Here is a 17,396-nt window from a genome sequence, read left to right on the forward strand (position 1 = left end):
GGGTGGCGCTGTGATTGGTTGCTATGGGTAACGTTTCCCCTGGGTGGCGCTGTGATTGGTTGCTATGGGTAACGTTTCCCCTGGGAGGCGCTGTGATTGGTTGCTATGGGTGACGTTTCCCCTGGGTGGCGCTGTGATTGGTTGCAATGGGTAACGTTTCCCCTGTGTGGCGCTGTGATTGGTTGCTATGGGTAACGTTTCCCCTGGGTGGCGCTGTGATTGGTTGCTATGGGTAACGTTTCCTCTGGGTGGCGCTGTGATTGGTTGCTATGGGTAACGTTTCCCCTGGGTGGCGCTGTGATTGGTTGCTATGGGTAATGTTTCCCCTGGGTGGCGCTGTGATTGGTTGCTATGGGTAACGTTTCCCCTGGGTGGCGCTGTGATTGGTTGCTATGGGTAACGTTTCCTCTGGGTGGCGCTGATTGGTTGCTATGGGTGACGTTTCCTCGCTCTGCTGGGTGGCGCTGATTGGTTGCTAACGGTGACGTTTCCTTGCTCTGCTGGGTGGCGCTGTGATTGGTTGCTATGGGTAACGTTTCCTCTGGGTGGCGCTGTGATTGGTTGCTACGGGTAACGTTTCCCCTGGGTGGCGCTGTGATTGGTTGCTATGGGTAATGTTTCCCCTGGGTGGCGCTGTGATTGGTTGCTATGGGTAACGTTTCCCCTGGGTGGCGCTGTGATTGGTTGCTATGGGTAATGTTTCCCCTGGGTGGCGCTGTGATTGGTTGCTATGGGTAACGTTTCCCCTGGGTGGCGCTGTGATTGGTTGCTATGGGTAATGTTTCCCCTGGGTGGCGCTGTGATTGGTTGCTATGGGTAATGTTTCCTCTGGGTGGCGCTGATTGGTTGCTATGGGTGACGTTTCCTCGCTCTGCTGGGTGGCGCTGATTGGTTGCTATGGGTGACGTTTCCTCGCTCTGCTGGGTGGCGCTGTGATTGGTTGCTATGGGTAATGTTTCCCCTGGGTGGCGCTGTGATTGGTTGCCATGGGTAACGTTTCCCCTGGGTTGCGCTGTGATTGGTTGCTATGGGTGACGTTTCCCCTGGGTGGCGCTGTGATTGGTTGCTATGGGTAATGTTTCCCCTGGGTGGCGCTGTGATTGGTTGCTATGGGTAACATTTCCCCTGGGTGGCGCTGTGATTGGATGCTATGGGTAACGTTTCCCCTGTGTGGCGCTGTGATTGGTTGCTATGGGTGACGTTTCCTCGCTCTGCTGTGTGGCGCTGTGATTGGTTGCTATGGGTAACGTTTCCCCTGGGTGGCGCTGTGATTGGTTGCTATGGGTAACGTTTCCCCTGGGTTGCGCTGTGATTGGTTGCTATGGGTGACGTTTCCCCTGGGTGGCGCTGTGATTGGTTGCTATGGGTAACGTTTCCCTTGGGTGGCGCTGTAATTGGTTGCTATGGGTAATGTTTCCCCTGGGTGGCGCTGTGATTGGTTGCTATGGGTGACATTTCCTCGCTCTGCTGGGTGGCGCTGTGATTGGTTGCTATGGGTAACGTTTTCCCTGGGTGGCGCTGTGATTGGTTGCTATGGGTAACGTTTCCTCTGGGTGGCGCTGTGATTGGTTGCTATGGGTGACGTTTCCTCGCTCTGCTGGGTGGCGCTGTGATTGGTTGCTATGGGTAACGTTTCCTCTGGGTGGCTCTGTGATTGGTTGCTATGGGTGACGTTTCCTCGCTCTGCTGGGTGGCGCTGTGATTGGTTGCTATGGGTAACGTTTCCTCTGGGTGGCGCTGTGATTGGTTGCTATGGGTAACGTTTCCTCTGGGTGGCGCTGTGATTGGTTGCTATGGGTAACGTTTCCTCTGGGTGGCGCTGTGATTGGTTGCTATGGGTAACGTTTCCTCTGGGTGGCGCTGTGATTGGTTGCTATGGGTAACGTTTCCCCTGGGTGGCGCTGTGATTGGTTGCTATGGGTAACGTTTCCTCTGGGTGGCGCTGTGATTGGTTGCTATGGGTAACGTTTCCTCTGGGTGGCGCTGTGATTGGTTGCTATGGGTAACGTTTCCTCTGGGTGGCGCTGTGATTGGTTGCTATGGGTAACGTTTCCCCTGGGTGGCGCTGTGATTGGTTGCTATGGGTAACGTTTCCCCTGGGTGGCGCTGTGATTGGTTGCTATGGGTAACGTTTCCTCTGGGTGGCGCTGTGATTGGTTGCTATGGGTGACGTTTCCTCTGGGTGGCGCTGTGATTGGTTGCTATGGGTAACGTTTCCTCTGGGTGGCGCTGTGATTGGTTGCTATGGGTAACGTTTCCTCTGGGTGGCGCTGTGATTGGTTGCTATGGGTGACGTTTCCTCGCTCTGCTGGGTGGCGCTGATTGGTTGCTATGGGTAACGTTTCCCCTGGGTGGCGCTGTGATTGGTTGCTATGGGTAACATTTCCTCTGGGTGGCGCTGTGATTGGTTGCTATGGGTAACGTTTCCCCTGGGTGGCGCTGTGATTGGTTGCTATGGGTGACATTTCCTCGCTCTGCTGGGTGGCGCTGTGATTGGTTGCTATGGGTGACGTTTCCCCTGGGTGGCGCTGTGATTGGTTGCTATGTGTAACGTTTCCCCTGGGTGGCGCTGTGATTGGTTGCTATGGGTAACGTTTCCCCTGGGTGGCGCTGTGATTGGTTGCTATGGGTAACGTTTCCTCAGGGTGGCGCTGTGATTGGTTGCTATGGGTAACGTTTCCCCTGGGTGGCGCTGTGATTGGTTGCTATGGGTAACGTTTCCTCTGGGTGGCGCTGTGATTGGTTGCTATGGGTAACGTTTCCCCTGGGTGGCGCTGTGATTGGTTGCTATGGGTAACGTTTCCCCTGGGTGGCGCTGTGATTGGTTGCTATGGGTAACGTTTCCTCAGGGTGGCGCTGTGATTGGTTGCTATGGGTGACGTTTCCTCGCTCTGCTGGGTGGCGCTGTGATTGGTTGCTATGGGTAACGTTTCCTCTGGGTGGCGCTGTGATTGGTTGCTATGTGTAACGTTTCCTCTGGGTGGCGCTGTGATTGGTTGCTATGGGTAACGTTTCCCCTGGGTGGCGCTGTGATTGGTTGCTATGGGTAACGTTTCCTCAGGGTGGCGCTGTGATTGGTTGCTATGGGTAACGTTTCCCCTGGGTTGCGCTGTGATTGGTTGCTATGGGTAACGTTTCCTCTGGGCGGTGCTGTGATTGGTTGCTATGGGTAACGTTTCCCCTGGGTGGCGCTGTGATTGGTTGCTATGGGTAACGTTTCCTCTGGGTGGCGCTGTGATTGGTTGCTATGGGTAACGTTTCCTCTGGGTGGCGCTGTGATTGGTTGCTATGGGTAACGTTTCCCCTGGGTGGCGCTGTGATTGGTTGCTATGGGTAACGTTTCCCCTGGGTGGCGCTGTGATTGGTTGCTATGGGTAACGTTTCCCCTGGGTGGCGCTGTGATTGGTTGCTATGGGTAACATTCCCCTGGGTGGCGCTGTGATTGGTTGCTATGGGTAACGTTTCCTCTGGGTGGCGCTGTGATTGGTTGCTATGGGTGACGTTTCCTCTGGGTGGCGCTGTGATTGGTTGCTATGGGTAACGTTTCCTCTGGGTGGCGCTGTGATTGGTTGCTATGGGTAACGTTTCCCCTGGGTGGCGCTGTGATTGGTTGCTATGGGTAACGTTTCCTCTGGGTGGCGCTGTGATTGGTTGCTATGGGTAACGTTTCCCCTGGGTGGCGCTGTGATTGGTTGCTATGGGTAACGTTTCCTCTGGGTGGCGCTGTGATTGGTTGCTATGGGTAACGTTTCCTCTGGGTGGCGCTGTGATTGGTTGCTATGGGTAACGTTTCCTCTGGGTGGCGCTGTGATTGGTTGCTATGGGTGACGTTTCCTCGCTCTGCTGGGCGGCGCTGTGGACTGTGGGAGGGCGGGGTTTCCTGTGGAGCGGGAGGTCCTCCCTGATCCTTCCCTGCCCCCTTCTCTTGTCTCCTTCCCAGCCCCCGATCCTCCCGCACAGGCCGTTACCCCCGGGTGTGAGGAGACGTCTCTATTCTACACGATGGTCGGGATCCCGGGATCGTTCCAGTGTAAGTCTCCGGTCTCCGTTGTTTACTCTTGTTGGTTTGAGTTCTTCTCCCCGCCGGGTCTGGAAGGGAAAGTGTTAAAAAGTCTTAGACGTTGCGGATGATGAGAGTGGTTGTCCAGGCCGGACGCCCGTACACTCTTGTTGTTAGGTTCAGTCACCGCTGTTATGGTGACTCCACATGATGCAGACCTGGGGCGGCGAGCATGCTGGGAGTTGTAGTTTAGTAACAGCTGGAGGTGCATGGTTTGGAGACCACCAGTGGTAGATGATTGATAGTTTATTGAGGGTCCTTGGTGATGGCGTCTTCACGGCTCCTCTAGATGTTGTGAGAAGGATCTTGGCTTCACGGTGGTTGCAAAACTCCAATTCCCAGCATACCCCGACAGCCGTTGGCAGTCCGGACATGCTGGGAGTTGTAGTTTTGCAACAGCTGGAGGTCCCCAGGTTGGAGAACCCTGAACGTTCATCACAGGGTGTTTAGATGTTGTGGAGAAAGGTCATGACCTGAGTCTTCATACTGTGGACCTCCAGATGATGCGCACCTGGTAATCCTAGCATGCTGGGAGTTGTAGTTCTGCCACAGCTGGAGGTCCACGGTTTGGAGACCACTGGCAGTAGATCATAATTGGGCGTCATCACGGGTCCTTTAATGAGAAGGATCTTGACTTCTAAGTCGTTGTAAAACTCCAACTCCCAGCATGCCCAGACAGCCGGGAGTTGGAGTTTTGCAACAGCTGGAGGTCCTCAGTTTGGAGACCACCAGTGGTGGATGATTGATAGTTTATTGAGGGTCCTTGGTGATGGCGTCTTCACGGGTCCTTTAGATGTTATGAGAGGGATCTAGGCTCCAAAGTAGCTGTCCAGGCATGCTGGGAGTTTTGCAGCAGCTGGAGGTCCACAGTTTGGAGACCACTGGTGGTAGATAGGACAGGGAGGGTTGATAGATGGTGGAGGCCGATCCAACTGAGATTTAGAAAATAATATTTGAGTTAGGACTTGATGCTTCACATGTGGTGACCTCCAGCCAATGGAATGCTGGGAGTTGTAGTTTTGCCACCAATTAGAAGCCGGAGGTCCACGGTTTGGAGAACACAGGTGGTAGGTGATTGATAGTTTGGAATTACAGGTTGTTTAGATGTTGAGAGGGATCTTGGCTTCTCGCCGTTGGCTCTCCGGCAATGCTGGGAGTTGGAGTATTGCAACCGCTGGAGGTCCCCAGTTTGGAGACCACTGGCTGTAGATGATTAATAGTTCGCTGAGGGCCCTTAGTGTTGGCGTCATCACAGGTTCTTTAGACATTGTGAGAAGGATCTTGGCTCTTAAGTGGTTAAAACGAAGATATTGTGGCGCTAAAGATGTCAGGATGTCAGGTGGGGAGCGTGCACGTGTTCTCAGGAGGACCTGGTGGGGAGCGTGCAGGTGTTCTCTCGGGAGGACCTGGTGGGGAGCGTGCAGGTGTTCTCTCGGGAGGACCTGGTGGGGAGCGTGCAGATGTTCTCTCGGGAGGACCTGGTGGGGAGCGTGCAGATGTTCTCTCGGGAGGACCTGGTGGGGAGCGTGCAGATGTTCTCTCGGGAGGACCTGGTGGGGAGCGTGCAGATGTTCTCTCGGGAGGACCTGGTGGGGAGCGTGCACATGTTCTCTCGGGAGGACCTGGTGGGGAGCGTGCACGTGTTCTCTCGGGAGGACCTGGTGGGGAGCGTGCAGGTGTTCTCTCGGGAGGACCTGGTGGGGAGCGTGCAGGTGTTCTCTCGGGAGGACCTGGTGGGGAGCGTGCAGATGTTCTCTCGGGAGGACCTGGTGGGGAGCGTGCAGATGTTCTCTCGGGAGACCACTGGCAGTAGATCATAATTGGGCGTCATCACGGGTCCTTTAATGAGAAGGATCTTGACTTCTAAGTCGTTGTAAAACTCCAACTCCCAGCATGCCCAGACAGCCGGGAGTTGGAGTTTTGCAACAGCTGGAGGTCCTCAGTTTGGAGACCACCAGTGGTGGATGATTGATAGTTTATTGAGGGTCCTTGGTGATGGCGTCTTCACGGGTCCTTTAGATGTTATGAGAGGGATCTAGGCTCCAAAGTAGCTGTCCAGGCATGCTGGGAGTTTTACAGCAGCTGGAGGTCCACAGTTTGGAGACCACTGGTGGTAGATAGGACAGGGAGGGTTGATAGATGGTGGAGGCCGATCCAACTGAGATTTAGAAAATAATATTTGAGTTAGGACTTGATGCTTCACATGTGGTGACCTCCAGCCAATGGAATGCTGGGAGTTGTAGTTTTGCCACCAATTAGAAGCCGGAGGTCCACGGTTTGGAGAACACAGGTGGTAGGTGATTGATAGTTTGGAATTACAGGTTGTTTAGATGTTGAGAGGGATCTTGGCTTCTCGCCGTTGGCTCTCCGGCAATGCTGGGAGTTGGAGTATTGCAACCGCTGGAGGTCCCCAGTTTGGAGACCACTGGCTGTAGATGATTAATAGTTCGCTGAGGGCCCTTAGTGTTGGCGTCATCACAGGTTCTTTAGACATTGTGAGAAGGATCTTGGCTCTTAAGTGGTTAAAACGAAGATATTGTGGCGCTAAAGATGTCAGGATGTCAGGTGGGGAGCGTGCACGTGTTCTCAGGAGGACCTGGTGGGGAGCGTGCAGGTGTTCTCTCGGGAGGACCTGGTGGGGAGCGTGCAGGTGTTCTCTCGGGAGGACCTGGTGGGGAGCGTGCAGATGTTCTCTCGGGAGGACCTGGTGGGGAGCGTGCAGATGTTCTCTCGGGAGGACCTGGTGGGGAGCGTGCAGATGTTCTCTCGGGAGGACCTGGTGGGGAGCGTGCAGATGTTCTCTCGGGAGGACCTGGTGGGGAGCGTGCAGATGTTCTCTCGGGAGGACCTGGTGGGGAGCGTGCAGATGTTCTCTCGGGAGGACCTGGTGGGGAGCGTGCAGATGTTCTCTCGGGAGGACCTGGTGGGGAGCGTGCACATGTTCTCTCGGGAGGACCTGGTGGGGAGCGTGCACGTGTTCTCTCGGGAGGACCTGGTGGGGAGCGTGCAGGTGTTCTCTCGGGAGGACCTGGTGGGGAGCGTGCAGGTGTTCTCTCGGGAGGACCTGGTGGGGAGCGTGCAGATGTTCTCTCGGGAGGACCTGGTGGGGAGCGTGCAGATGTTCTCTCGGGAGGACCTGGTGGGGAGCGTGCAGATGTTCTCTCGGGAGGACCTGGTGGGGAGCGTGCAGATGTTCTCTCGGGAGGACCTGGTGGGGAGCGTGCAGATGTTCTCTCGGGAGGACCTGGTGGGGAGCGTGCAGATGTTCTCTCGGGAGGACCTGGTGGGGAGCGTGCACATGTTCTCTCGGGAGGACCTGGTGGGGAGCGTGCACGTGTTCTCTCGGGAGGACCTGGTGGGGAGCGTGCAGATGTTCTCTCGGGAGGACCTGGTGGGGAGCGTGCAGATGTTCTCTCGGGAGGACCTGGTGGGGAGCGTGCACGTGTTCTCTCGGGAGGACCTGGTGGGGAGCGTGCACGTGTTCTCTCGGGAGGACCTGGTGGGGAGCGTGCAGATGTTCTCTCGGGAGGACCTGGTGGGGAGCGTGCACGTGTTCTCTCAGGGGGACCTGGTGGGGAGCGTGCACGTGTTCTCTCAGGAGGATCTGGTGTTGAGCACCGGCTGGGTGCTGGGTATCGTGCACGTGTATCTATTCTATGTCCCCTGTTCTGTAAATATTATGGCGCCGCTCGGCGTTCTGTTTATCTCACCGTTGACCGCGGCCGCCCCACCGGAGGTCTGTCCTGTACGCAGCCGCACCGGCTCTGGCCTTTTTTGGTGATTGTGTACGGACCAGACTGTGACTTCTATACTTTATTGTATATTTATATTTCACAGGCGGCAGCTCCCGGATCGGCAGGAAGGACCCCCCCCCCCCCCCCCCCATAGACTTCTGTCACATGATGTAGGTTCCCTTTAAGGGTTCAGGCCTCGTATTACGGGTGATCATCACATTGGCGTCAGTATTTCTGTACAGTAAATGAGCGTCTCCTGGGAACTGATTTCCACAAATGATGCATTGTATAGGGCAGTGGTCTCCAAACTGTGCACCTCCAGCTGTTACACAACTACAACTCCCAGCATGTCCTGACTGCATCGCTCATTGTATAGGACAGTGGTCTCCAAACTGTGCACCTCCAGCTGTTACACAACTACAACTCCCAGCATGTCCTGACTGCATCACTCATTGTATAGGGCAGTGGTCTCCAAACTGTGGACCTCCAGATGTTACATAACTACAACTCCCAGCATGTCCTGACTGCATCACTCATTGTATAGGACAGTGGTCTCCAAACTGTGCACCTCCAGATGTTACACAACTACAACTCCCAGCATGTCCTGACTGCATCACTCATTGTATAGGGCAGTGGTCTCCAAACTGTGCACCTCCAGCTGTTACACAACTACAACTCCCAGCATGTCCTGACTGCATCACTCATTGTATAGGGCAGTGGTCTCCAAACTGTGCACCTCCAGCTGTTACACAACTACAACTCCCAGCATGTCCTGACTGCATCACTCATTGTATAGGACAGTGGTCTCCAAACTGTGGGCCTCCAGATGTTACATAACTACAACTCCCAGCATGTCCTGACTGCATCACTCATTGTATAGGGCAGTGGTCTCCAAACTGTGCACCTCCAGCTGTTACACAACAACAACTCCCAGCATGTCCTGACTGCATCACTCATTGTATAGGACAGTGGTCTCCAAACTGTGCACCTCCAGCTGTTACACAACTACAACTCCCAGCATGTCCTGACTGCATCACTCATTGTATAGGGCAGTGGTCTCCAAACTGTGATCCTCCAGCTGTTACACAACTACAACTCCCAGCATGCCCTGACTGCATCACTCATTGTATAGGGCAGTGGTCTCCAAACTGTGGACCTCCAGCTGTTACACAACTACAACTCCCAGCATGCCCTGACTGTATCACTCATTGTATAGGACAGTGGTCTCCAAACTGTGTACCTCCAGCTGTTGCAAAAATACAAGTACCAGCATGCCCGGACAGCCATCGGCTGTCCGGGCATGCTGGGACTTGTAGTTTTGCAACAGCTGGAGGTCTGCAGTTTGGAAGTTGTTGCAGACTTCAGGGGAGGGATGGATCGGGCACTTAGATTTCTATAAAGGCAAGTACGTGTATGCTCGGCCAAGCTGAGCGTGCATGCATATTTGAGACAGATATCTAACGAGTAAAGTCCGATCACGTAGCGGCGTTCACCCTGACGTTGGCGTTTAATACGTTTCGATTTCCAATTAATACAAATTACATTAAACAACGTAAAGGAACATTCGCCCCCAGGGGCGTAACCTTGACGCCGCGCCAAAGGAAGCGGAATCCTGACTGTTCCTCTGCGGACGGGATCGGGGTCCAGGCCTGGCCGGCGTCGCGGCGTGTGAGGTTTCGCAGAGCCAGTCCGTCTCCGAGCGCAGCTGCTGTAGATTAACGTCCGAGACGCCATTGATTAGACGGGCGCAGAGCCGCGTATAAATAGAACTTCTCTTCAAACTTTTTTTTTTTTTTTTCTTTAAAGGGAAATGGAAGCGTTTAGTGTGTGAGCGGCGGCGGCGGCGCATATGGTTGTGGTTATGGACATATGTGGCGCACATGTGCGCAGGTAGAGGCCGCACATCCATGGAGCCGGATAGTCTAGCTGCCAGATTTGGCTTCGGCCTCCGGGGGATCTGGAGAATTATTGTATAAATATCTCTGCTAATTGGTTCCTGACTCTTCTACCTGTAGTCTGTGACTAGTCGGTGACTACTTAAGGCCCCGTTCACACAGGGTGGTGATTGTTATTAGGCCTCGTGTGGGACATATGGCGGTATACACTACGGGGGCCTCTGCCAAGTGCCACGTTCCCATCTGAGCATTCATGGGTCCACATAGAGCAGTGGTCTCACACTGTGGCCCTCCAGATGTTGCAAAACTTCAACTCCCAGCATGCCTGGACAGCCGTTGGCTGTCCAGGCATGCTGGGAGTTGAAGTTTTGCAAAAGGGAAGCCTTGACTTACCTTTCATGATCAGTGTGGATCTCCTGGAGGAGGCAGAGAGGTGTTTGGCTGTCCAGGCATGCTGGGAGTTGGGGTTTTGCAAAAGGGAAGCCTTGACTTACCTTTCATGATTAGTGGGGATCTCCTGGAAGAGGCAGACAGGTATCTGGCTGTCCGGGCATGCTGGGAATTGAGGTTTTGCAACATCTACAGTTTGAGACCGTTGTCATAGAGGGACCGAAATAATATGGTTATTGGGGTAAAATAGAAAAAAAAATGAAAAAAAACTACCCATACTTGCCTACCCCAGGTCCCTCACAGCTCGCATTAGGCTCTGTCCGGTCCCCTGATCTCCTCCTCCCAGACGAGCGCTTGGTGCGGGACCTGCCAGGTCAGCCAATCACTGGCCACCACAGGACACGCTGTGGTCAGTCAACAGGTCCTGCGCAGAGCGTTCGGGGACTAGATGGATATGAATGAGCCGCGGGGACCAGGGTTGGGTAAGTGTTTTTTTTCTATTTTTTTTTTTCTTTTTACTTATTATTTACTTTGTCCTCCTGACCATATAAGGGTATGTTCACACGGTGGTAAGAATGGGGAATGTCCGTCCGGAAAATACAGGCGGACATTCCGTAAAAAGCAGGTTCAGCATATTGTAACAGAATTTCTGGGCAGAATTTTCTGCCGTATGAACATATCCCAGGGGTGTATCCGGATACAGCGGGAGAAGTTCAAAACCGCCTCCTGCTGTTTCTCTGCCCGATCCACGCTGTACGCCATTGATATGGATGAGCCGCCCGGAGTTGGGAAATGTGCCGCCTGTCGTGCTTTGTACGGTCGGAGAATGAGCCAAACCGATACGGGGAGGTATATACAGGACGGGGGGAGGTATATACAGGACGGGGGGAGGTATATACAGGACGGGGGGAGGTATATACAGGACGGGGGGAGGTATATACAGGACGGGGGGAGGTATATACAGGACGGGGGGAGGTATATACAGGACGGGGGGAGGTATAGTCATGGCCTTAAATGTTGGCACCCCTGAAATTTTTCTAGAAAAGGTATTTCTCACAGAAAACGATTGCAGTAACACATAATCCCCAGAGATCTAGATTTGTCTTTGTCCACAGTGCGCAACATTATCAAGAAGTTTACACCCCATGGCACTGTAGATAATCTCCCTGGGCGTGGACGGAAGAGAAAAACTGAAAGGTGTCACCGCAGGATAGTCCGGATGGTGGATAAGCAGCCCCAAACAAGTTCCAAAGATATTCAAGTCCTGCAGGCTCAGGGAGCATCAGTGTCAGCGCGAACTATCCGTCCACATTTATATGAAATGAAACACTATGGAGGAGACCAGGAGGACCCCCGCTATGGAGGAGACCCAGGAGGACCCCCGCTATGGAGGAGACCCAGGAGGACCCCCGCTATGGAGGAGACCCAGGAGGACCCCCGCTATGGAGGAGACCCAGGAGGACCCCCGCTATGGAGGAGACCCAGGAGGACCCCCGCTGTGGAGGAGACCCAGGAGGACCCCCGCTGTGGAGGAGACCCAGGAGGACCCCCGCTGTGGAGGAGACCCAGGAGGACCCCCGCTGTGGAGGAGACCCAGGAGGACCCCCGCTGTGGAGGAGACCCAGGAGGACCCCCGCTATGGAGGAGACCCAGGAGGACCCCACTATGGAGGAGACCCAGGAGGACCCCACTATGGAGGAGACCCAGGAGGACCCCACTATGGAGGAGACCCAGGAGGACCCCACTATGGAGGAGACCCAGGAGGACCCCACTATGGAGGAGACCCAGGAGGACCCCCACTATGGAGGAGACCCAGGAGGACCCCACTATGGAGGAGACCCAGGAGGACCCCACTATGGAGGAGACCCAGGAGGACCCCACTGCTGACACTGAGACATAAAAAAGCAAGACTATATTTTTCCAAAATGAACTTGAGTAACCAAAATCCTTCTGGGAAAACGTCTTGTGGACAGATGAGACAAGATAGATCTTTTTGGTAAAGCAAATCATTCTACTGTTTACCGAAAACGGAATGAGGCCTACAAAGAAAAGAGCACAGTACCTACAGTGACATATGGTGGAGGTCAGTGATGTTTTGGGTTGTTTTGCTGCCTCTGGTACTGGGGGCCTTGAATGTGTACAAGACATCATGAAATCTGAGGATTACCAATGGATTTTGGGTTACACTGTACAGCCCAGTGTCAGAAAGCTGGGTTTGTGTCCGAGATCTTGGGTCTTCCAGCAGAACAATGACCCCAAACATACGTCAAAAAGCCCCAGAAATGGACGACAACAAAGCGCTGGAGAGTTCTGAAGTGTCAGCAATGAGTCCAGATCTAAATCCCATTGATCAACTGTGGAGAGATCTTATAATTACTGTTGGGAAAAGGCGCCGTCCAATAAGAGACCGGGAGCAGTTTGTAAAGGAGGAGTCCAACATTCCGGCTGAGAGGTGTAAGAAGCTTATTGATGCTTATAGGAAGAGTGCTCCAACATTCCGGCTGAGAGGTGTAAGAAGATTATTGATGGTTATAGGAAGACACTGATTTCAGTTATTTTTTCCAGGGGGGGGTGCAACCAAATATTAAGTTCAGGGGCCAATAATTGTGTCCGGACCATTTTTGGAGTTTGGTGACATTATGTCCAATTTGCTTTTTTTCCTCCTTTTTGTGGATAGCAAAACCTGTGTTACTGCAATATATATATATACAGAGGAGAGGAGATCTATATATATACAGAGGAGAGGAGATCTATATATATATATATACAGAGGAGAGGAGATCTATATATATATACAGAGGAGAGGAGATCTATATATATATATATATATATATATATATATATATATATATATATATATATATATATATACAGAGGAGAGGAGATCTATATATATATATATATATATATATATATATATATATATATATACAGAGGAGAGGAGATCTATATATATATATATATATATATACAGAGGAGAGGAGATCTATATATATATATATATATATATATATATATATACAGAGGAGAGGAGATATATATATATATACACACAAAGGAAATAAACATGTGTATAGCAAAACCTGTGTTACTGCAATATATATATATACAGAGGAGAGGAGATCTATATATATATATATATATATATATATATATATACAGAGGAGAGGAGATCTATATATATATATATACAGAGGAGAGGAGATCTATATATATATATATATATATATATATATACAGAGGAGAGGAGATATATATATATATATATATATATATATATATATATATATATATATATATATATATATATATATATATACACACAAAGGAAATAAACATGTGTATAGCAAAACCTGTGTTACTGCAATATATATATACAGAGGAGAGGAGATCTATATACAGAGGAGAGGAGATCTATATATATACAGAGGAGAGGAGATCTATATATATATATATATATATATATATACACAAAGGGAATAAACATGTGTATAGCAAAACCTGTGTTACTGCAATATATATATATATATATATATATATATATATATATATATATATATATATATATATATATAAATAAATATATGTATATATATACAGAGGAGAGGAGATCTATATATATTTACAGAGGAGAGGAGATCTATATATATATATATATATATACAGAGGAGAGGAGATCTATATATATATATATATATATATATATATACACAGAGGAGAGGAGATCTATATATATACACAGAGGAGAGGAGATCTATATATATATATATATATATATATATATATATATATATATATATACAGAGGAGAGGAGATCTATATATATACACAGAGGAGAGGAGATATATATATATATATATATATATATATATATATATATATATACAGAGGAGAGGAGATCTATATATATATATATATATATATATATATATATATATATATATACACAGAGGAGATGAGATCTATATATATATATATATATATATATATATACACACACAGAGGTGAGGAGATCTATATATATACAGAGGAGAGGAGATCTATATATATATATATATATATATATATATACACAGAGGAGAGGAGATCTATATATATATACAGAGGAGATCTATATATATATACAGAGGAGAGGAGATCTATATATATATATATATATATATATATATATATATATATATATATATATACACAGAGGAGAGGAGATCTATATATATATATATATATATATATATATATATACAGAGGAGAGGAGATCTATATATATATATATACAGAGGAGAGGAGATCTATATATATATATACAGAGGAGAGGAGATCTATATATATATATATACAGAGGAGAGGAGATCTATATATATATATATATATACACAAAGGGAATAAACATGTGTATAGCAAAACCTTTGTTACTGCAATATATATATACAGAGGAGAGGAGATCTATATATATATATATATATATATATACAGAGGAGAGGAGATCTATATATATATATATACAGAGGAGAGGAGATCTATATATATATACACACACACACACAAAGGGAATAAACCTGTGTTACTGCAATATATATATATATATATATATATATCTCTGTATACTCCTGTGTGTGTGTATATATATATATATATATCTATCTGTATACTCCTGTATATATCCGGACGCGCTCCATCCCTGACCCCACACAACCCATAATCCTGTATATATCTGTATACTCCTGTGTGTGTGTGTATATATATATCTGTATACTCCTGTGTGTATCTGTATACTCCTGTATATATCTGTATACTCCTGTGTGTATCTGTATACTCCTGTGTGTGTGTGTGTATATATATATCTGTATACTCCTGTGTGTATATATATCTGTATACTCCTGTGTGTATATATATATCTGTATACTCCTGTGTGTATATATATCGGTATACTCCTGTGTGTATATATATATCTGTATACTCCTGTGTGTATATATATATCTGTATACTCCTGTGTGTATATATATATCTGTATACTCCTGTGTGTATATATATATATATCTGTATACTCCTGTGTGTATATATATATATATATATATCTATCTGTATACTCCTGTGTGTGTATATATATATCTGTATACTCCTGTGTGTGTATATATATATCTGTATACTCCTGTGTGTGTATATATATATCTGTATACTCCTGTGTGTGTATATATATATCTGTATACTCCTGTGTGTGTATATATATATCTGTATACTCCTGTGTGTGTATATATATATCTGTATACTCCTGTGTGTATATATATATATATCTGTATACTCCTGTGTGTATATATATATATATCTGTATACTCCTGTGTGTGTGTATATATATATATATATATATATATATCTGTATACTCCTGTGTGTGTATATATATATATATCTGTATACTCCTGTGTGTGTGCATATATATATATCTGTATACTCGTGTGTGTGTATATATATATATCTGTATACTCCTGTGTGTGTATATATATATATCTGTATACTCCTGTGTGTGTATATATATATATCTGTATACTCCTGTGTGTGTATATATATATATCTGTATACTCCTGTGTGTGTATATATATATATCTGTATACTCCTGTGTGTGTATATATATATATCTGTATACTCCTGTGTGTGTGTATATATATATCTGTATACTCCTGTGTGTGTGTATATATATATCTGTATACTCCTGTGTGTGTGTATATATATATATCTGTATACTCCTGTGTGTGTGTATATATATATCTGTATACTCCTGTGTGTGTGTATATATATATCTGTATACTCCTGTGTGTGTATATATATATCTGTATACTCCTGTGTGTGTATATATATATCTGTATACTCCTGTGTGTATATATATATATATATATATATATATATATATATATATATATATCTGTATACTCCTGTGTGTATATATATATATATATATCTGTATACTCCTGTGTATATATATATATATATATCTGTATACTCCTGTGTGTGTATATATATATATATATATATATCTGTATACTCCTGTGTGTATATATATATATCTGTATACTCCTGTGTGTATATATATATATCTGTATACTCCTGTGTGTATATATATATATCTGTATACTCCTGTGTGTATATATATATATCTGTATACTCCTGTGTGTATATATATATATCTGTATACTCCTGTGTGTATATATATCTGTATACTCCTGTGTGTATATATATCTGTATACTCCTGTGTGTATATATATCTGTATACTCCTGTGTGTATATATATCTGTATACTCCTGTGTGTATATATATCTGTATACTCCTGTGTGTATATATATCTGTATACTCCTGTGTGTATATATATCTGTATACTCCTGTGTGTATATATATCTGTATACTCCTGTGTGTATATATATCTGTATACTCCTGTGTGTATATATATATATATATATATATATCTGTATACTCCTGTGTGTGTATATATATATATCTGTATACTCCTGTGTGTATATATATCTGTATACTCCTGTGTGTATATATATCTGTATACTCCTGTGTGTGTGTGTGTGTATATATATATATATCTGTATACTCCTGTATATATCTGTATACTCCTGTGTGTATCTGTATACTCCTGTATCTATCTGTATACTCCTGTATATATCCGGACGCGCTCCATCCCTGACCCCATAATCCTGTATGAGCGGCTGTTAGTCGGTGACTATTGGCTGTGGGAGCCGCCAGGTGTGTACAGGGAGGGGGCAGGTGTTTCTCCTATGACACCTGGGACTCTCCGCACTTCTCTCCAGGTGTCTGCGTTACCTCAGGCGGTGGGGGGAGGGCGCCATTAGTCATTAACCCCTTGTGTCCTGTGACAGACAATGACGTCTCCCTGTCTCCGCCCTCCATATGTCTCTTCACCCCCCCCCCCCCCCTGACTTGTATTGTTTGCGGCAGATGCTGCGCGGTGTGAACAGGCGCGGTGCGGTATTTAGATGTTAACAGCCGGGTGACAAAACATTTCCCTCAGGCCCCGAGCGGCCATTGTCAGGATAATGAGCTCCCAATGGCCGCCTATTAGCTGCCGCACAATAGACGCCCTCCATGATCCTGGCATCGCTTCCATAACAATCGGCTCATACTAATGGATTATTTACCTCCGGAATTCTGCGCCAAAGAAGAAAACATGGGAAAATACACATTTCTATTTCCTGAAATTGCTCAACCTGCGGGGCCGAGGGGTTTACACAGGAGGCGGCCATCTTTGTCCCTCAACAAGTTATTTATATCCGAACAATATGCAGATAGGACACAATGTACGT

General features: G+C 47.4%; 1 protein-coding gene across 2 annotated transcripts in view; it reads left to right on the forward strand.

The window, feature by feature from the left end:
- Positions 1-3,844: 3,844 nt before the first annotated feature.
- The window catches only part of CBFA2T2 (CBFA2/RUNX1 partner transcriptional co-repressor 2), a 54,619-nt gene continuing 41,067 nt past the window's right edge, over positions 3,845-17,396 (forward strand). For both annotated transcript variants that reach the window (XM_056547820.1, XM_056547821.1), the window contains exon 1: positions 3,845-4,030. In XM_056547820.1, coding sequence (XP_056403795.1) covers positions 4,003-4,030 — 28 coding nt within the window. In that variant the 5' untranslated portion in view covers positions 3,845-4,002. The remainder of the gene's footprint in view (positions 4,031-17,396) is intronic.

The sequence above is a fragment of the Hyla sarda genome, chromosome 12, assembly GCF_029499605.1.
Source record: "Hyla sarda isolate aHylSar1 chromosome 12, aHylSar1.hap1, whole genome shotgun sequence".
Taxonomy (NCBI): domain Eukaryota; kingdom Metazoa; phylum Chordata; class Amphibia; order Anura; family Hylidae; genus Hyla; species Hyla sarda.